The sequence below is a fragment of the Martes martes genome (assembly GCF_963455335.1).
Source record: "Martes martes genome assembly, chromosome: 7".
In the NCBI taxonomy this organism is placed as follows: domain Eukaryota; kingdom Metazoa; phylum Chordata; class Mammalia; order Carnivora; family Mustelidae; genus Martes; species Martes martes.
In genome coordinates this window covers 68,010,101-68,032,294 of record NC_137894.1, presented here as the reverse complement: position 1 = coordinate 68,032,294, position 22,194 = coordinate 68,010,101, and the positions used below count along the sequence as shown (strand labels likewise).

The 22,194-nt window shown below is 38.1% G+C and overlaps 1 protein-coding gene across 1 annotated transcript in view; it reads left to right on the top strand.

The window, feature by feature from the left end:
• Window positions 1-22,194, top strand: part of LOC308346675 (putative phospholipid-transporting ATPase IM) — a gene marked incomplete at its 5' end in the record, with an annotated part of 68,202 nt that overhangs the window by 5,138 nt on the left and 40,870 nt on the right. The window contains one exon of the mRNA XM_080809724.1: window positions 516-674. Within this exon, the coding sequence (XP_080665850.1) occupies window positions 516-674 (159 nt within the window). The remainder of the gene's footprint in view (window positions 1-515; window positions 675-22,194) is intronic.

Genomic DNA, 22,194 nt, shown 5'->3' with positions numbered 1-22,194 from the left:
TGCCCCTGAAATATTGATGATGAGACTAGAAAGACCTAATTAACTTTGGTTGTGAAGCTGGAAGTGTGCCATCTTAACCTATTTGAAAGTTCACAGTAAGTAAAAAGACAGGAAGAAAAACTTTTAGGATAGTCCCTGCTTTATGTTTTCAGAAATCATTGTTGCAAACTAGACGTAGAGGGGAGTGATTTTTATTTAAGGAAAAAAATCCGTGGCTCTCAAGTTTTCCATTCTTACTTGGAAAGTGCAGAAAGCTGTGTTAAAACACTTGATAGATTTCCATCTTTGTACCCCTGCCCTCCAGCAGACTGCTGCCACTCACCACCCCTACCACCACCAAGCTTATTTTTTTCTAGCACAGTCTTGTATACATAGCATTGCCCTGTCAAAAAGAGAAGGAAAAATAAAAATATCCTGTGTATTAGAAGGAGGGTGGTAACACAGTATGATGGACTGCTAAAGAGAGTTTGAGGTCAGTCATAAACAGGGTTTCGTTTTTGTTTTTTATTTTACAGGGATTGTTGTCTGTGAGGCGCCCAACAACAAATTAGATAAATTCGTGGGAGTTCTCTCCTGGAAGGACAGCAAGCACACCCTCAATAATGAGAATGTAATCCTGAGGGGCTGCATCCTGAGAAATACCAGCTGGTGTTTTGGAATGGTTATTTTTGCAGGTACCGCTGACTGTCCCGGGTTGGTTATAGGGGAGCCTGTCCTGAGGTGTGCCTGGGCTGTCTTCACCTCTCCAGTTTGGATGAGGAAGGTACTTTTGTTGCACTCAAGGTGCTGCTCTGGGCAGACGGCAGAGGGCAGCACCACTGCCCTGGGAATAGTCTGGACTGGGTGGGGGCTGCTGTGTGAGGGACCTCTGGCATCAGGAACCCATTTTTTTTTTAAAGAGTTTTTTTTTTAATTTTTTTTATTTTTTTAAGATTTTACTTATTTATTTGACAGAGATCACGAGTAGGCAGAGAGGCAGACAGAGAGAGAGGAGGAAGCAGGCTTCCTGCTGAGCAGAGAGCCTGATGTGGGGACTCGATTCCAGGACCCTGAGATCATGACCTGAGCCGAAGGCAGAGGCTTTAACCCGCTGAGCCACCCAGGTGCCCCCAGGAACCCATTCTTAAGGGGTGCTTGAGCTTTAGTTGCTCGGTGGGTGCTAGATAATGTTTAATTTCTCTTTCTTGAACTTCATCTCAATCACTCCCATCATGTATATATGAATCTACCTGCCTTTAAAGTGGGGGAAGTGTGTGAAAGAAGCCCCCCCCAAAAAACTGCTCTGCTGTTAATTTTGTAGTTTGCAGAGGTCAAGCGACCCTTTTGGAAGAGATTTCTTGGAGATCCTGCAATCATTTCTGTTTATACTCTGTAGCTTCTTCTACTATTTGTCAGCAGCACAGTGGGGCCTGGAAAGACTGTGCACGACGGAGGGGAGGGGGTAGGAGGCTGGGAGGGAGGGAAAGTGCCTTTCACTCTTCCTGCTGGCCACTTTTCCTGTCTTGACTTTATCTCTGCAGGCCCAAGGTGACATTCTTCTGCTAAGGAAGCTTACAGTAGCTCCATTACATAAAGCCACTCAGATTGTACTCATGGCTTCCATTGCCAGCCCTTTGATTTTTAAAAATCCTGTTTATTATGACATCAAATTAAGATGTGTTTTGTGTCCATTGACTATATGTGCAATCAGAATTGGAATGTTTTTCCTAACTGACTTTCCTCAACAACAACAAATGTTTATTAAAGACTCAAAAGTGTTCCAAACCTAGAAAAGTCCTCTCAATTTCTCCTAAATACTCTCAGCTGCGGGTATCAGCAAGGCTTTCGCTGCTTGGGGTATTGCCATTGTAAGGTCTTGAGAAATCCCTAGAAGGATGGCAGTATATGGGCTTTTATCTGGGGATGCAACTGCTTTCATGATTTGCTTATCAGATGTTTTTACTCATTAGGGAAGTAAACCTGTGGTCACATATTTTCTTATTTGCATTTTTCTTGTATTAAGAAAAAGGGCTAGACCTATATATTAGCCTCCATTTATCTTCCCATATAAGGAGGGGGAGAATTTTTGAAACTCCTTTAGTGGGAAGGGTCCTCCTGGTTTGGTTCCTGTCATCATAGAAGTTGTGGGGGGGGGGCTTCATCCCAGGAATGGGTTATAGCTCAACGTTGTGTTTGCATTTTTGTGAACTTGCTTAGAATGACTAATTCAGGACTATGGCTCAATTACAGCATGTAATGTTAGGACAGCTGTGTGAGCCACTCAGGGGCCACGTTTTTCTGCATAAGTTTCGTTCTGGGAGAATGCGCCTACATAGAAGGAAGTGGGATGGTAAATTGAACAGGTCCCCCTCCCTGCCCTCAAGAAGTATATCAGAAAGCTCCCAGAATTAGGATTAGACAGAGCTGGGTTCAGATTTGTTTACCAGCTGTAGGATGTTAAGCCTTAGTTACTTAAACTTCCCAAGCTTTAGTTTCTTCTGCTATAACATGGGGATAATGAGTGCATTAGAGAGTCACTGTGAAGACTCAGGAAGAACGTTCATATGGCAGAGGATGCTTGACAAATATTACTTTCTTTCCTTCCCTTCTTCTTCCATCCAGCATCAATTCTGAGTGTACTGCCTGCTTCAAAGACTGAGGATTGGTCTGATGTACTGCTCTTTGGATCTTGGCAGGCAGAAGTGGGGGAATATCCTCTGCTTTTTGTGTTATGGATTGGATGTTCTTCATGAGGCAGATATTTGTAAAGCAGAGAATGCCTGCATTGACTTCAGTCTGGGCATGAATGTTAACAGAAAGCTTAGCTAGAACAGTGACAGGCAGAGGAATGGTTGGTTTGGTCAATGTCAGATTTGAACAGATGAGTGTCTCAGAACCTCCAAATCTTAGGACATCTAATTTGGAGAACTAGTTCCAGGTGAACACTTAGATCTTATGAAAGTTATCCAAAATGAATGATTAACTATTCTTTCTCTATTACTCTTATTATAACTATCACTAAGGATTGTGTAAGGAATATAGTTGACATAGACATGGTTTACTCTACAAATCTATAATTTGCGAGGGTCTAATATGCATGAACAGCCAGGCCATGCCTCCCTAGTAATAGCTTTTCTTTCGCTCAAGAGAGGAGGAAGTCTTGTTCCTGAGTGGAGGAGTTGTCTTCATTTAAGGAATTCATGGGAGTCAGCACAGTAGATTTTTTTGTTGTATGTTTTTCATTTGCCCCTCCAGATCTACTGTCCCATTTTTTCACTCTTCTTTCTGCCTTGGGAAACTGATTTGTATGGTTTACACTAAAAGGTTTCCTTGAATTTTGACTTGTAGTTAGGCTCTGTCATTGTAGTTAGGCTTTCTATTGTCATGGAAAGAGGTCAAAGGGAGAAAGAAGACTGAGATCATGGTATTTATTCCCCCAGATTTCCTCCTGAAGTAGTCACTTCAGGCTGACTGGGTACCTCAACCTAAAGTCACTCACTCACTTACTTCCTTTCTTTCTCTTTTGAGTTTGGAAATGTGAGTTTTATTTTATTTTATTATTTATTAACATATAATGTATTATTTGCCCCAGGGGTACAGGTCTGTGAATCATCAGTCTTACACATTTCACAGCACTCACCATAGCCCATACCCTCCCCAATGTCCATCACCCAGCCTCCCCATCCCTCCCACTGCCCTTCGCTCCAGCAACCCTCAGTTTGTTTCCTGAGATTAAGAGTCTCTTATGTTTGTCTCCCTCCTGATCCCATCTTGTTTCATTTTTTCCTTCCCTATCCCCACAACCCCCCATCCTGCCTCTCAAATTCCTCTTATCTGAGAGATCATATAATTGTTAAAGTCACTCTTTCTTAAAGGCTGCAAACTCTATACTGTCCTTTAGGGTCCAGTAACCACTCCCTTCTAGCTTAGATAGAGAAACATCCTGATTGCTTCTAAGTCTTTGGTTACTGCATGAACATTTTCTTCCCCTGCATCCCTACCCACAGTTTTGTAAAGAGTCCCTTTCGAAAATTTTTTTTCTCCAGTTATCCTTGTCCAGTATGTCATCTATTTCCTGTTTGGAATCTGAATGAGTCTTAGTCTTAAATACACATTGATTGAATGAGTCCGTGAATTAATGAATTAATGGAGTATTTCATATAGTTTTAAAAATAGTGACAAAGAGCAAAGAACTTCCGAGGTAGATATATCTGGGTTTGAATTCTGGTTCTGATACTTACTAGACAAGAAATCTCAGGTAAGTTACTTAAATACTTTAAGTTTGTTTCATTATTAGTGAATTAAGGGTAATGATACCTAATTAATTGGATTATTTTAAGCATTAATTGAGATAATAGATGAAAAGCGTATCTGCACATCACCTAAAAACATAGCAGGTACTTAATAAATTTATCAACTATTTATTGAGTGCCTACTATGTGGCAGGCAATATACTTCTTATTAATTTCTGATTAAGAATGTGAGCAAAGACAAATGAAGTCCATTCACTCATGTGGTTTTGACTCCAGTAGAAGTAAGAGACCTTAATCTCAGATAATTGTTGTAATGAATATATAACCTCAAACTGAGATAAGTGCTCTGGAAAAAAAAAAAAGAGCATGTACTCACACAAGTATGTCGTGGAGGAATATAAAGAGAAAGAGCAAGCTAATTAAAAGTCACATCATGGACAAAGTTCCTGTAGCAGGACTGAGAATGGTGAGGTTAAAAAAACAATAACAAAAACACAACTTAAGGCCAGTGTGGAGTATAGAGAACATGGACAATATAGATAGACAAGTGATGAGAGATGTGGATAGGATCTGGACCATACAGAACCTTGTGGTCTGTATCCAGAACTTTGATCTTTATCCTAAGAGCACTGGGAAGAAATTGTTAGGTTTTTCAAACAGATGGTGTGTGTGTGTGTGTAATTTGAAAAGCTCACTATTGCCCATGGTATTTGTAAGGTTAGTAAATAGCAGGTCCCTGAATGAGTATATCACTGGGGGTTGGGGGGGCATGAAGAGTTTTGATGATAACACTAGATCTGAAACTAGGCTGAGTAATAAGTAGGAGCTGAGAAAACAGAGGCTGCTGAGTACAGAAATTCTTTCAAGAGCTGTGGCTATGAGTGGAAGAAGAGATGTGTGAATCAGCATCTGTAGATATATTTAGACAAATGATTAAAAACCCCTAGGTGTGTTCTCTGCTGCTCTGTGTGTAGGTATGCCTAAGAAATATAACATTTTAGCACAAAACTGGGGTCTGTCAATATTTCAGCTTTTACTAATCACAAACTTCATTTGCCCTTTATGATCTTTACTATACAAGAAATGCTTCCCACCCTCAGTGTCCATGTGATTTTAATAAACAATTCTGAGAAAATGTGGGTGGTCTCTTTACACAGCAGTGGTTGGGAATAGGACAGTGGGGTATAATTTCCATCTTCAGACTGAATTTTATGAGACCCCAATCTTTGCTTCCATTTGTATTTTAAGTAAATTATAGTCTTCTAAGGATGTGCTCATTCTTCCCCGACTTTTAGGATGGGATAAAATTTTACGTGTGCCTCTCTCCTTTAATTCTTTCAATTTTCCTCTCTCCTATATTAAATGGCTACATGGATTGATGACAATAAGGGGAAGATGACATGGAGAGGAACAATAGAGGAATCAGATATAATTAAAGCTTAATTGCTTCCATTTAGTGTCTTCATGACACTTCCATGACTCCATGGAATTTCCTTAGCAATATATTCTAACATTCTCTTTTGTTAATCATCTAGTTATCTAACTCGAAGGCAGTTAATAATAATTCTTAGAATTTCCTGACAGTGGAATACTATGCAGCCATCAAAAGAAATGAAATCTTGCCATTTACGATGACGTAGATGGAACTAGAGGGTATTATGCTTAGCTAAATAAGTCAGTCAGAGAAAGACAGTTATTGTATGATCTCCCTGATATGAGGAAGTTGAGAGGCAATGTGGGAGGTTTGAGGGGGTAGGAAAGGAATAAATGGAACAAGATGGGATTGGGAGGGAGACAAAGTGTAAGAGACTCTTAATCTCACAAAAAAAACTGAGGGTTGCCAGGGGGAGGAGGGTAGGGAGAGGGTGGTTGGGTTAAGGACATTGGGTAAGTTATGTGCTATGGTGAGTGCTGTGAGTGTAAACCTGGCGATTCACAGACCTGTACCCCTGGGGCTAATAATACATTATATGTTAATAAAAATTAAAAAATTAAAAAAGAATTACTTGAGAAAGGGACTTAGTGAATATGAGAGAATGCATTTATCTGAAATAAAGCTAACATAAGATTCAATTCCTGCCCTTACAAAAAGTGTGTATTATATGCATACTGTGCAATATACAATAAAGGTTTAACTTATTTGCTGATGTATTTATTGTTTGCATTTATTGTAGTTTTTCCATAAAGGCACCCCAGATCTTTTTGGGAAACAGATCCAGAATTTGATTGCTGATTTTAACTTACCATTTTTGATCTCATTGTTCTGAGTTATGTTTATTACTGCATTCTTTTTAACATGTCAAATTATTCCTCACTTGGATTGGCCTTGTTTCCTCTCATTTCTTCAACTACAACCACAGCCATACACAGCTTTTTGAAAAAATAGCATTTCTCAAATGTTTCAGCCACAGGTTCTATCTGGATTTGTCCTATTCTAAGGAGACCAGTTCTCTTGCAAGTCTCCAGGGTTGTTACTAAGCTACCAGTTGAGAATCTCATACAACTTAAAAATGGCCCATGTTCTTAATAAAAGTTAAATTATTTTGAAAAACATGTTATTCTCCTTTCAGGAACATTTGACATGATAAAAAATACTAATGGTAGTAATACATCATTAAACCATTTTAAAGTTGCTATTTAATTTTTTTTGGCAGGTCCTGACACTAAATTAATGCAGAACAGCGGTAAGACAAAGTTTAAGAGGACAAGCATTGATAAACTGTTGAATACTCTAGTACTATGGGTAAGATACTATAACAAAATTAGGGGAAAATCACTTGTCATTTTTATTTTTATTTATTTATTTATTTTTAAAAAGTTTGAGAAGTGCTGAGACAAGCTGTGAAGAGGCTTACATGATATGTTGAAATATTTGGCCCTTATCTTTAGATTTTGGGGCAGAAACTCTTTCTTTCTTTCTTTCTTTTTTTTTTTTTTTAAAGATTTTATTTATTTATTTGACAGACAGAGATTACAAGTAGGCAGAGAGGCAGGCAGAGAGAGAGGAAGGGAAGCAGGCTCCCCGCAGAGCAGAGAGCCCGATGCGGGGCTTGATCCCAGGACCCTGGGATTATGACCTGAGCTGAAGGCAGAGGCTTTAACCCACTGAGCCACTCAGGCACCCCGTCATTTTTATTTTAATATATTTCTTATATATTGCTGGGAATTCTTTCAGAAATCTTCATTCTCCTTGTGGAATTTGTTTTTGGTGATTTTGCTTCTGGATCCTAGTTATATTGCTCTCTACTTTCTAGTTTATAATTTCACAACCATGGGTGGAATTTCTCATGAGAGGGGAAGATCATGTTTATGGAGGCTGTCATGGTCTTGCAAGTTCTCCATGTTTCAAGTATTTGTTTTTAAAAAAGAAAACAATTTTTGAGGTAGTTCTGTCCTTTTGTTGTCTTACCTTTGCTCATGTCTTCTCAACATAGCTTGTGGATGGAGCTGGCTTCATGGGTATGTGACCTGTATAGTTACACACATTCCCCACTCAAATGGGCTTCATACTTGGTTTATTCACCTGTCACCATGTAGAAATTATCAGTAATTTTTGAACAAGGGGTCCCGTATTTTCATTTTGCACTGGGCTCCACAAATTATGTAGCCGGTTCTGCTTATGAATCTTCTAAGGCGCAGGTCACAGTTTTCCTCCTTTGCAAAACTTCTGAACCTCCTTAACATGGGATTATTTCTTTCCTCTGAATTTTTGTTCTTTTCTGCATTTTTGGAAAATTTTTTCCTACCATCCATTTACCAAAAACAGTTGACTATTCCTTGCATGCTACACTTTTGTCAGTTAATCCTGTGCTTCCTCAGGCCGTGCATCTGATTGTTATCTGACTTTTTGTGTAATACTGCTTTGCCTCCTTATGTTGGAATTAAGTTGGAAGACATTGACTTTAAATATGAGGACAATGACTTTGAACCAAGGCCCACCCCCCCATCACAGACTCACAATCAATTATAAAGAATCTGAGCTCAATATATATTTGCCTAATTGATAGAAGATAGTGGGACTTTGAATAAAGAAAGAAGTGGACTCTTACTGGGCACAAAATACTGGACAGGCTCTGTGTTTTACATTTGGTATCCTCAGAACTGGGCTTTCCTCCCACTACATCCATCCCCTTGGGGCAGAGACTCCAGGGCCAAGGGGACATGCTTAGCTTGTGTCCCCTCCTAGAATTCCCTATTTAAATGGCCCTAACCCCACTTCTGGGCTTGCATGGAAATTGTATGTGTATCCACCACAGAGTAAGATTACTGATTGTGAAGGAGAGACTATCCCAGCTTTTCATACTAGAAAATCGAATAATCCATTGGAGAATTAGAAATTGAGTCCATCCTACTTAGGGCATTTAATGCCAAGTACCACCAATTTTAATGCTCTTAAAGTAATTCACTTCAATTAATTTGTAGTATTAATCATTGAAATAAAAGAGGATACCATGATACAGGTATCAAATTGGTAGGATTTCAGGAATTTACAATTCTACTTTTCTCTAATACATGGTTTTCTAAGGTACTTGTAAGTCAGGTTTTTCCATACTTTTTTTTCTATATAAATATCTTCTTACATGTATATTTTGTTCATGAATGAATAAAGAGGAAAGCAGTCCTAGAATGCCAGAATATTCCTTCTTGGAGGAAAAAGGAAATAAGTTCAATACATTTCTATTCCCTAGACCCACTCCTCCCTCAACAGTGGTTGGTCTTGTCTCTTAACACAGTATGAAACTTTGCAAAGCAAAGTCCCCAGAATCCCTTGTTCAGCTCAGGTCTTACCTATTCACTGACTTTGTGTCTTTCCTTTCCAACGCTGGCATTTGAGCGAACCTTGCTCTCTTTCTAGATGCCTTCAAAATGTTTGTTTTGCTAATCCTGATACTAATCCCAATTTAAGAGTTGGCTAACAGTTTTCAGATTGCTTCCCACTATTTTTTAATCTCGAAAGAAAAACATACATGCCATGCTGCATTTTAATTAATCCTTCTTTTTCTTGTGGACCGTAAATAAAGATTGTGCAGCTAGATCTGTGGCCAAGAGTCTTGACTAGTCTTAGATTATTCTTTATCCCTGACATTTTCTTCCTTTTGCTTTTATGCCTTGGGTGATCATATAATTTATAATTCAAACAGGGACACTTTTGAAGGGTAAAGGAGAAAGCACAATTAGCATGACATCTGGACAACAGATATAAACTGGGGCAGACCAGGGCAAATCAGGACATATGACCTTCCTTACTTAAGGCACTTAACTATATGCACTCATCACAAATCAAGGGTGTGAATTTATTGGCTTTGTGACCATGGATGAGTTACATAATCTTTCTGTGCTTCTGTTTTATTTTGTTCTGTTTTTGATTCTTAACCTGTGAATAATGATTGTTCCTATCTCAATCAGTGGGAGAATTAAGTGAGAAAATGCATGTAAAATATTTAACCAAGTTCCAACATAAAAATATTGAACTTTACTTGTATGATTAATGATAAGTAAGAAGAGCTTTGCTTGTCTTTTCAAATGACCATTTCTTGGAGTTAGGAGTGTAACGGTATTGGGTTGGGATGATGAGTTTTGGGTTCAAGTTAACCTTAGCCAGACTTCTATTCTCATTTCAGATTTTTGGGTTTCTGGTATGCTTGGGAATTATTCTTGCAATAGGAAATTCAATCTGGGAGAATCAAGTTGGAGACCAATTCAGAACTTTCCTCTTTTGGAATGAAGGAGAGAAGAACTCTGTCTTCTCAGGATTCTTAACATTCTGGTCATATATTATAATCCTCAATACAGTTGTACCCATTTCATTATATGTGAGGTAAGATGAGAATTTATACTTTGGGTAAGCCACTTTGTCAAAAGACCGTTGTGCATAATCATGTTCTGTAATCATTTTTGTTTTAAAATGATGACAGTGTGGTCGATGTCTTGCTCTAACTGCTTATGATCTGCTGTATCTGTTACAAATCAGGCAACTAAACTGCTTAATCTGCTTAACTTTTATATTTTCAAATTATAGTAAATGCATTTTATTTTATCCTTGATTTGCTCTGGTTTCTTAGGGATCTTATTCTTTGGAAAAATGGACTACAGTGTCCCATGCAACCTGATCAGTTAGAGTCGGGTTGATATTGGGTGAGAAATGGAAGAATACTTGGGGACATCTATTATGATGGTGACTCCCTGCCACTAGTTTGGCTCCAGATACACAGATTTGGATTCTGTTCCACCACTTAGTAGCTCCATGACCTTGGGCAAGTTATTTCACCTTCCAGTCCTCAGTTTCCTGATTTTAAAAGAAAAGAAAATAGCATTTTACTTAATAGGGATTGTCTGAAGAGTAAACAGACTCTAAAGCTCTTAAAAGAATGTCTGACACACCATAAGAGCTTGAGAAATGTTAATTTTTCCTATTATTGTAACTATAACATAAAGAAGTTGAAATACAGTTGGTAGCACTTGTCCATTGTTAAATAAGTATGAGTTGTAACTCCCACCACAACACCATCTGTCATTTCTAGATTTGGTCTCACAAAAAAGAGCTAAAATGACCTCTTTTTCTCTCTCTGTCTCTCCATACACACACACACACACACACACACACACACACACACACACGCACACGCAATACTGTATAGGCACATATATACGTGTATTTGTGTGTGTGTATTTGATAAGGCTTAGGAGTTGGCCCTAGGGTGTGTAGCTGAGATACTTTTGATCCTAATCCTACCAAGATTGCCCCAGACTATCTCAAAGGCGCTGGAGCCAGGGTGAGACGTGGTTGTTTGACATCCCTCATCACCAGTACTTTAACAATACAAAAAAATTACCGGCTCTAAATCCCCACTAATTTTTACAAGCTTCTTTTTCTCTCTTTCCAAAATCCTGGCTATGATGAAGCAAGGGAATTTCAATGCACAAAATCCACCCTTGTTTTGGATAGCAGTCAGAAAACTGAAATGTCAACTTGTGGGAAATTTACTTGAAGTAGTGGCATGTGGCCACAACACCGCAAATTGCTCTGGGCCTTCTGGAGCTGTGGTCAGAGCAGGCTCTATTTAAACTGTATCCTACTGGCTCATCTTTGATTCCGAGGACCTCTCATGCTTGTATCCAATTATAAAGTCTGTAGTAAATCCTGCTCTTTGCCAGAAGAGCTACGGTCAGCTTTTATAGCTTTCCTTTTATGTCCTAAACGAACCATAAATGCTCATGGTGGCTTACCATCTGTACATGTGCAGTTTCATATGTCCTCACAAAGAAAGTATATTCTGTGCATGTTCTTTCTTTGAAGTGCGTTGGCATTTTTCACTTAGTGATTTGAAAGATTGGTGTTGTAGAGGTCAAGGCTAGATTCCCAGGTTAGCCTTCCTTTTCCTTCTAACGTGTCTCTTGCAGTAGTGAAAAGAAAACCTAGGTGGGATAGTTCAAACCCAGGTTCTGGTTTGGGCACGACCACAAATAGCTGCGTGACCTTGAAGAAAGCACTTGGCTTCTCTGTGCCTTAGTTTGTTTATGAACTATGTGCTGCTCAGAGAAATGGCGGGATTAAAATAATTGATCTGAGTTCCTGTCTGCTCCAAATAATACCACCTTACCCCAGCTAACATTTTATATTTTCTATGAAGTGCTTCCATATACTTTATCTTACTTATGCCTCCCAACAACCTTCTAAAGTAGTTACTGCCCAACTTCTTTCAGAAATGAGATTATTTGTACAGGCTCATGGGGCTGATTAGGGATAGAACCAAGATCCAAAGCACGACTTCTGACACTTTGTACAGTGTTTTTCTTCTCTCCCTAAACTGTGTCTGGTTTATTACTCAGTGAAGACATCAAGAGAAGGAAAAGAGAGCCTAGAGTTCTGTACCTGTTGTAAGGCATAGTAATGATGAGGGTAAATGTGAGCTTTCCTCTCAACAAACAAGAGCAGTGATTCTGATCTGAACGTGAGGAGAGGAGCATTCCAAGGAATTTCAGGTTGCTCAGTCCTAAAGACTGAGACCTACGAGAAGAGAATCCTCAGGTTTTTCTCTTTGGAAGGAAGGCCTTTTATAAAATCTTCCTCTAGGCTTTCAACTAGGTACATAGAATAAATTAGGACTGTATGTCACTCGAGGGTAAAGTGTTGAATTTACTTTGAATAGTTAACAATTCCACATGAACAGAGGGTGTTGATGTTGGTAAAATATTTCTGTGTTGTCAGTTTGTTTATCTGTAGTATTAAAGCATACCCAGCTACAGTTTTTTAATACATCATCTTAAGAAATGCAGCCATGTACTCCCAAGGAATTAGATTTTGGGTGTTTTGTTTTGTGTTTTTTTTTCAAAGCAATAGGAATTCATTTCAACTTTGCTTGTTTAGCCACAGAATGGGTGAAATCATAAGTCTTGCTCTTTGAGCATTCAGGCAGAAAACACTAAGCACTTGATTATGCTAACTCTGAACATTTGTCTCCTTTTTTCTGCTATTACAAGACAAAGAGCTGAATGTTCCACTATGACTCTCCTAAATCCTCTTCCCAAATAAAAAGGATACCCTTCCTCTCCACAGACTATTTTAAGATCTAAGAGTCCAAGTTAGTTTGCAATACTTCCATTGGTTTGAAGTGTGGTACAGAAGGATCAGATGCTATTGCATTCATTTTGCTTTGAGTTTTCAGGGAGCTCTCTCACTTCTGAAAGATGAAATCTTCATATTGTTTGTATAGCTACCTCCGTAATGCCATTCTTAAGGTCAGGTCTGCATTGGCTTTATCAAATGCCTGAATTCTTGTCTTGGCTCTGTGGTTAATTATTTGTGTGATCTTTGGTTAGTCACTTTACTTCTCGGTCTTAATGTCCTTACTGGTGAAATTAGGGAATAGAAGGTCAGGATTCATTCATTCAGCACTGATGGACTGCTTATTACAGGTAAAGCACTGTGCTTGGTCCACTATAAGTGCTAATTTTTTTTTTTTTTTTTAGTGAATGGAATAAGGAAAGCAAAGCTGAAATAGAAAAGCTAGCAAGGAATTTACAAGGAAGTATGTGTGTGGAGGGGAGAAGTGGGGGGCACAGATGGGTAAACTATATAAGGAAAATATGTAAACAAATTCAGAATATGACTTTATTTTTATATTGTAGGATTCCACAGAGTCATAGTGTGATTTTTAGTTTAGGTGAAAAAAAGTGTTACCATTTAAATAGGTCAAAAATGAATGGGCACCATACCACTTTTGGAGAGGGAAATATTAGGAGCATAGAATATAATGCTAGAAAGGATTTTGGTTTCATCTTTTGTCTTAAGGGAGACAAATGTTCATAGTTAGCATAATCAGGCCACTGTAAATGTTCTCACTTTACAGTTGAGAAAACCAAGGCTTAATTCCCATTAAGATCAGAAATGGGTCTTTGCTATTGTCATTACTGTGTTATACTCTTCTGGATGACCTTGTTAATGTACTAAGACATGTAGCAAAATATCAGTGAAGAGATGTCATGAACCTGAAATGATAATAACTCTATTAGAAAGTAAGAGCATAGTCAATGTGATTATAGACCTAGGAAATCCAGTTGAATAATCCTGTCAGTCTCTTAGTAAGATAATTCATTTAAATGTCTGATTTTGTGTCATAATCACATTTCTTACTATTAGAAAAAGCTTTTAATGTTAAAAAGAACTTTCCTTTAGGTCAACAACGATTTAAACAATGATCTCATCAATAAAAAGATACAATGTGCAGGAACACATCTATCAAGCTGTGGTGTGGACTTATATAAAAAACAAAGGCAAACCAAAACTAAACTAGAACTCTTTACCAATAGAGGTATTCTATTACCTAATACCAATTTCAAAATTGAATTACTATAAAGATTTATCCTTCTCCTTGAAGTGGCATTGATATATTAAAATATTCTTTTCCAATAATTATAAGTTTAATGTACACTTAATACAAGTCTCAAATAAGTTTTATGAGAAAGCTGGTACATTGATTCTAAAGTTTGCTTAAATGAACACCTTGATTCTATCAGTAAGAATAGGTGAGTAATTATAGCTAAGAATTTTTAAAGAGAATAAGTATTCTCACATCCTCCCAGGTATTGCCAAATTTTATAAAGCTGCAATAAGGAAAATAAGAGATGTATTTTTTCCTTTTTTTTTATTATGTTATGTTAGCCACCATACAGTACATCATTCGTTTTTGATGTAGTGTTCAGTAATTCATTAGTTGTGTATAACACCCAGTGCTCCATGCAATATGTGCCCTCCTTAATACCCATCATCGGGCTAACCCATACCCCCCAAAACCCTCAGTTTGTTTCTTGGAGTCCATAGTCTCTCTTGATTTGTCTCCCTCCTCTTATCCCCCCTGCCTTCAATTTTTCCCTTCCTTCTTCTCATGTCCTTTATGCTATTCCCTATGTTTCACAAATAAGTGAAATCATATGATAATTGACATTCTCTGTTTGACTTATTTCACTCAGCATAATCTCCTCCAGTCCCATCCATGTTGATGTAAAAGTTGGGTATTCATCCTTTCTGATGGCTGAGTAATATTCCATGTATGTATGTATGTGTGTGTGTGTGTGCATGTGCATGCATGTGTGTGTATGTATATATACATACATATACCACATCTTTTTTATAATTATATATATATGTGTATATATATACACATATATATGTGTGTGTATACACACACACACACACATATTTTTTTATACACACACACACACACCACATCGTCTTTATCCATATGTCTGTTGAAGGGCATCTCATCTCTTTCCACAGTTTGGCTATTGTGGACATTGCTGCTATGCACATTGGGAGGCATATGGCCCTTCTTTTCACTATATCTGTATCTTTGGGGTAAATATCCAGTAATGCAATTGCTGGGTCATAGCATAGCTCTATTTTTAATTTTTTGAGGAACCTCCACACTGTTTTCCAAAGTGGCTGTACCAACTTGCATTCCCACCAACAGTGTAAGAGGGTTCCCCTTTCTCCACATGCTCTCCAATATTTGTTGTTTCTTCCATTGTCAGTTTTAGCCATTCTAACTGCTGTAAGGTGGTATCGCAATGTGGTTTTGATTTGAATATCCCCGATGGCTAATGAGGATGAACATTTTTTCACGTATCTGTTAGCCATTTGTATGTCTTCATTGGAGAAGTATCTGTTCATGTCTTCTGCCCATTTTTGGACTTGATTATTTGTTTTTTGGGTGTGGAGTTTGAGAAGTTCTTTATAGATCTTGGATACCAGCCCTTTATCTGTAATGTCATTTGCAAATATCTTCTCCCATTCTTTGGGTTGCCTCATTGTTTTGTTGACTATTTCCTTTACTGTGCAGAAGTTATCTATCTTGATGAAGTCCCAAAAGTTCATTTTCAATTTTGTTTTCCTTGCTTTTGGTGACATGTCTTGAAAGAAGTTGTTGTGGCCAATGTCAAAGAGGTTACTGCCTATGTTCTCCTTTAGGATTTTGATGGATTCCTGTCTCACGTTGAGGTCTTTCATCCATTTTGAGTTTATCTTTGTGTATGCTGTGAGAGAATGGTTCAGTTTCATTCTTCTAAATGTAGCTGCCCAATTTTCCCAGTACCACTTATTGAAGAGACTGGTTTTTTTCCCATTTGGTATTTTTTCCTGCTTTGTCAAAGATTAGTTGACCACAGAGTTGAAGGTCCATTTCTGGAGTCTCTGTTCTGTTCCACTGGTCTATGTGTCTTTTCTTGTGCCTGTATCATGCTGTTTTGGTGATCACAGCTTTGTAATACAGCTTGAAGTCAGGCAACATGATGCTCCCAGCTTTGTTTTTCTTTTTCAATATTCCCTTGGTGATTCAAGTCTTTTCTGGTTTCATAGAAGTTTTAGGATTGTTTGTTCTAGCTCCTTGAAAAATGCCAGTGGTATTTTAATAGGGATGACACTGAAAGTGTAGCTTGCTCTGGCCAGGATAGACATTTTAACAATGCTTATTCTTCCAATCCATGAACATGGAATATTTTGCCATCTTTTTGTATCTTCCTCAATTTCTTTCATAAGTGTTTTGTAGTATAGATCCTTTACCTCTTTGGTTAGGTGTATTCCTAGGTATCTTATGGTTTTTGGTGCTGTTGTAAATGGAATTGATTCCTTAATTTCCCTTTCTATGGTTATAGTATTAGTGTATAGAAAAGCAACTGATTTCTATGCATTGATTTTGTATCCTGCCGTATTGCTGATTTACTCTATGAGTTCTAGTAATTTGGGGGTGGAGTCTTTTGGATTTTCCACATAAAGTGTCATGTCATCTGCGAAGAGAGAGAGTTTGACTTCTTTGCCCATTTAAATACCTTTTATTTCTTTTGTATGTCTGCTGAGGCTAGGACTTCTACTACTATGTTGAACAATAGCAGTGAGGGAGGGCATCCTTATCATGTTCCTGATCTTAAGGGAAAGGTTCCCAGCTTTTTCTCATTGATAATGATATTCATTGTGGATTTTTCATAGATGGATTTTATGAAATTGACGAATGTTCCCTCCATCCTATACTCTGAAGGGTTTTAATCAGGAAAGGATGCTGTATTTTGTCAAATGCTTTTTCTGCATCAATTAAGAGGACCATATGTTTCTTCTCTCCCCTCTTATTAATATGTTCTGTCACATTGATTGATTTGCGAATGTTGAACCACTCTTGCCTCCCAGGGATAAATATCGCTTGGTCATGATGGATAATCCTTTTAATGTGCTGTTGGATCCCATTAGCTAGGATCTTGTTGGGAATTTTGGCATCCATATTCATCAGGGATATTGGTCTGAAATTCTCCTTCTTGATGGGGTCTCTGCCTGGTTTTGGGATCAAGGTAATACTGACCTCATAGAATAAGTCTGGATGTTTTCCTTCTGTTTCTATTTTTTGAAACAGCTTCAGGAGAGTAGGTATTATTTCTTCTTTGAATGTTTGGTAGAATTTCCCAGGGAATCCATCATGTCCTGGACTCTTGTTTTTTGGGAGGTTTTTGATCACTGCTTCAATCTTGTTACTGGTTATTGGTCTATTCAGGTTGTCAGTTTCTTCCTGTTTCAGTCTTAGAAGTTTATAGGTTTCTAGGAATGCATCCATTTCTTCTAGGTTGCTTAATTTACTGGCATGTAGTTGTTGATAATTTCTGGTGCTTGTTTCTATTTTCTTGGTGTTAGTCATGATCTCTTCCCTTTTGTTCATAATTTTATTAATTTGGGTCCTTTCTTTTTTCTTTTGGATAAGTCTGGCCAGTGGTTTATCAATCTTATTAATTCTTTCAAAGAACCAGCTTCTAGTTTTGTTGATGTGTTCTACCATATTTCTGATTTCTAACATTGATCTCTGCTAGGATCTTAATTATTTCCCTTCTTGTGCATGAGTTGGGCTCAATTTGTTGTTGATCCTCTGGTTCTTTAAGGTTTAAGGGTAGTTTCTGTATTTGGGATTTTTCTTTTCTTTTCTTTCTTTTTTTTTCCACTGAGACTTGGATGGCTATGTATTTCCCCCTTAGGACTGCCTTTGCCATATCCTGTAGGTTTTGGACTGCTGTGTATTTTCATTTTCTTTAGTGTCTGTGAATTGTTTAAGTTCTTCTTTGATTTCCTAGTTGACCCAAACATTCTTGAGCAGGACCGTCTTAACTTCCAGGTGTTTGAATTTCTTCCAAATTTTTTTTTTCTGATTGAGGTCCTGTTTGAAAGCGTTGTGGTATAAGAATTTGGAGGGAATAATGTCAGTCTTTTGGTATCAGTTGAGACATGATTTCTGACCCTGTATGTTGTCTATTCTGGAGAAAGTTCCATGTGTGCTAGAGAAGAGTGAGTATTCTGTTGTTTTAGAGTTGAATGTCTGTATATATCTATGAGGTCCATCTGGTCCACGGTGTCATTCAAAGTTCTTATTTCTTTGTTGATTTTTTTCTTAGATGCTCTATCAATTGCTGAGAATGGAGTGTTGAGGTCTCTCACTATTAATGTATTATTATCAATATATTTCTTTATTTTGGTTAACAGTTGGCTTATGTAGTTGGCTGTTAGATCTTCTTGTTGGGTAGACCCTTTAAGAATATATAGTGTCCTTTTATATCTCTAATTACAGTATTTAGCTTAAAATCTTATTTGTCTGATATGAGAATTGCTACCCCAGCTTTCTTTTGAGGTCCATTAGCATGAAAGATGGTTCTCCATCACTTCACTTTCAGTCTGGAGGTATCTTTAGGTTCAAAATGAATCTCTTGTAGACAGCATATGGATGGGTCCTGTGTTTTTATCCGATCTGTAACCCTCTGCCATTTTATGGGAGCATTTAGGCTGTTCACATTGAGAGTGATTATTGAAAGATATGATTTTATTGTCATCATGTTGCCTGTGAAGTCCTTGTTTCTATATCTTGTAAATTTCTGTTCTATATCACTCTTGGGGTCTTTGTCCTTTTATAGAAGTCATCTTGCCTTAATATTTCTTACAGGGCTGACTTAGTGGTCACATATTCTTTCAGTTTCTGTTGGTCCTGGAAGCTCTTTATCTCTCCATCCATTCTGAATGACAGACTTGCCAGATAAAGTATTCTTGGCTGCATGTTCTTCTCATTTAGTACCCTGAATATGTCTTGCCAATCCTTTCTGGGTTGCCAGGTCTCTGTGGACAGGTCTGATGTTATTTTGATGTTCCTCCCTCCATATGTAAGGCATCTTTTTCCCCGTACTGCCCTTAAGATGGTTTCCTTAGTTCTAAGATTTGCAAGTTTTACTATTACATGTCAGGGCATTGTTGTGTTCTCCTTGATCTTAGGAGGGGTCCTCTCTGCCTCTAGGACAGGAATACTTGTTTCATTACCCAGGTTAGGGAAGTTCTCAGCTACAGTTTGCTCAAATATGTCTTCTAGTCCTCTCTCTCCCTCTTCACCCCCTCAGGGATCCCAATAATTCTGACGTTGGAACGTTTCATGGTGTTATTTGTTTCTCTTTTACTGTTATTTCTCTTTTACTATTATTTCTCTTTTACTATTGCTATATTACTATCTATTTCTCTGTTTACGTGGATTTTAAGCTGTTTGTTCCAGGCCTCCTCCTGTTCCTTCTTTTCTATCAGTTTGTCTTTTAGATCACTAAATCTTTCTTCTGCCTTGTTTACCATAGCTGTCAGAGCATCTAGATTAGATTGGATATCATTCATAGCATTTTTAAGTTCTTCCAGATTAGCTCTCATTTCTGCCCTTAGAGAATCTATGTTGCCATTAATGGTTTTCTCCATCCTAGCTATTGTCTTTATAACTCTTTCTCTGATGTCTATTTCTGACAGCTTGCTTATATCCATATCCATTAGTTCTGTGGCAGAGGTCACAGTCTGTGAATCTTTCCTATGTTAGGGGTTCCTTCTCTTAGTCATTCTATTGAGGGGTGGTTGAGGGAATGTACAGAGTCCAAATTATTGACCACAACCCAAGCGAGATGCACCTGTTTTATAGGGACCTTAGGATTGGCTTCCTCTTGTTCTTCGAGCCTGTCTTCTGGGGGGCGTGGGGGCTGCCATGCTGTTACTCAGGCAACCCTGTTTGGGCAGAGTTGCCCTGCCCCCTTTGGGGGGGTGGGAATGGGCTCAGTGAAAACCGGTATTTTGGGCTTTTGTGTCTCTTCTGAGAGTCAGAGCAGAAGTGACCATACCCAAACCTCTATCTCAGAACAGAGAGAGCTCAGTCTGCTTTCCACTGAGCTCTCCATGTCACACTATCTCTGTTTCTGTCTGTGCTGTTAAAACTGCAGATTCCTGGGTTGTGCATCCCATGGCAGTACTCCCAGCCCTTGCTTCCAGGTCCAGGCATGTCTCTGTCCTTTGTGCTTCTAAAATCCACAGCCACCCCCAATTTGCATGCACTCCCCTGCAGCTCGAGGTTTCAGTCTGGGGGGTTGCTGTAAAGTCCTTTTCCTGCCAATACTGGTCTGTGAGTCTGTGCCTGGTCCCCAGCATGGGAGCCTTTTGCACTCCAGTGGTGCAGGATCCTAGAGGCTCCCCCACTTCCATTTATCTTTCAGTATCTACCCACAAAAATCACAGCTCTCCACTTCATACCTGGAGACCAACTGCCAGAGATAGTCTGTTTGTGAGATCTAAATATATCTTCTTACATCTCAGGCTGATTTCGTGGGTATTCAGAATGGTCAGGTAGATATCTACCTCAATTCAGGGGACCATTTGAAATAGGGTCACTTACTCCTCCACTATCTTTTTCTCCCCCACTAAGTGACATATTAAGGAATAAAACTGAAATCCCTAGAGTAGATTCTAGTGAGGAATATAATTTATAAGTGGCATGGAAGCATCCCAACACAGTAAGGGAAAGGATTTGTTGTTCAAAAAATGATGATAAAAAAAACTTCATAAAAATTGAAATTAGCACCTTGTATGTACATCATACTTATAAAAATTCCAACTGCGAAAAGGAATTAAATGGGGGAAAATTCAGTAAAGAACCAGGAGAAAAATAAAGATGTTTGTGTATATAATCTTGGCATAGGGAAATCCTAAGCAAAATTCCCAAAAGAGAAACTATAAACTATTGATAAATTTAATCAATTAAAAAGAAAACTTCTTCATGTCAAAAATAGTGGAAACAAAATTAAAATACAAGAGATAAATTGGTAACATTTTTATGATGTGTATGTATATACATTATACATAGTAAATGATAATTTTTAGTAACCTAATTGCACAAATTTACAATGTTAATATTTTTGGAAATTGATTTAGTCTTACATATGACAAAGATTTTAAAAGTTCATACATTTGGCCATAGAAATTTCACTTCTAGAGTTGGAAAGTCATAAATTACCACTAGAACCTGAGGCAATGCTCTTTTCCTGGCAAAGGGGCAAAGTAGTATAACAACAATAATTACAATATTGAGATTTACTCAGTATCTATTATGGTTTACTTAGTGCTTTATAGAGCTACTGCTTTTATCTCTTTTGACAAAGCAAAGCACATCAAACAATGTATTAGAGAGAAAGTCCTCAACGTACACATTTCTTTAGATCTTCTTTCTGACAAACATCTTTAATCATAGTCACTTTCTCCTAAGATATAAGAGAAATGCCAACTTAGGTTACCCAGGAAATCTCTACTGGGCCTGTTTAATATAAATGGTGACCCATGGGACATTCTCCAATGTTTTATGCAGAGTCAGTCTATTTTTTCACGGTGTTTCAGGGAAATAACTTTGGCAGGTTCATGATCAGACTCTGCTGAGATGCTTCTGAAGGTCACTAGAACCTGGGGACGGAGCATCCATATTTTCTCCTACACTCTGAAGACTTTGATGGACTTCTTACTTTGGCAAAGCTTTGTGTGTTCTGAAATTGATGGAGCGTTTCTTTTTCTCCATTTTAATGGATGAAGTATGGAAGTAATTCGTCTGGGACACAGTTATTTTATAAACTGGGATCGGAAGATGTATTACTCTGGAAAATCCACACCTGCTGAAGCTCGGACGACCACTCTCAATGAGGAACTGGGCCAGATTGAATACGTTTTCTCTGACAAAACAGGAACCCTTACTCAAAACATCATGACTTTTAAAAAATGTTCAATTAATGGGAAAATATATGGTAAGGGAAAGAGTTCTTCTTTCTTACTGATATTGGTTTTTTTTTTTTTTGGAGATTTTATTTATTTGACAGAAATCATAAGTAGGCAGAGAGGCAGGAAGCAGGCTCCCTGCTGAGCAGAGAGCCCGATGTGGGGCTCGATCCCAGGACCCTGGGATCATGACCTGAGCCGAAGGCAGAGGCTTTAACCCACTGAGCCACCCAGCGCCCCTCTTACTGATACTGTTAACAGTTCTTAAAGGCCATAAGCAACTCTATTTTGTAAGACAAACCATTTATTGCTGGCTTTCTTATTAATACGGGCACTACCAGCATCTAACATAGTGCTCAGCATATAAAAACACTCACTAAATATTTGTTCAAT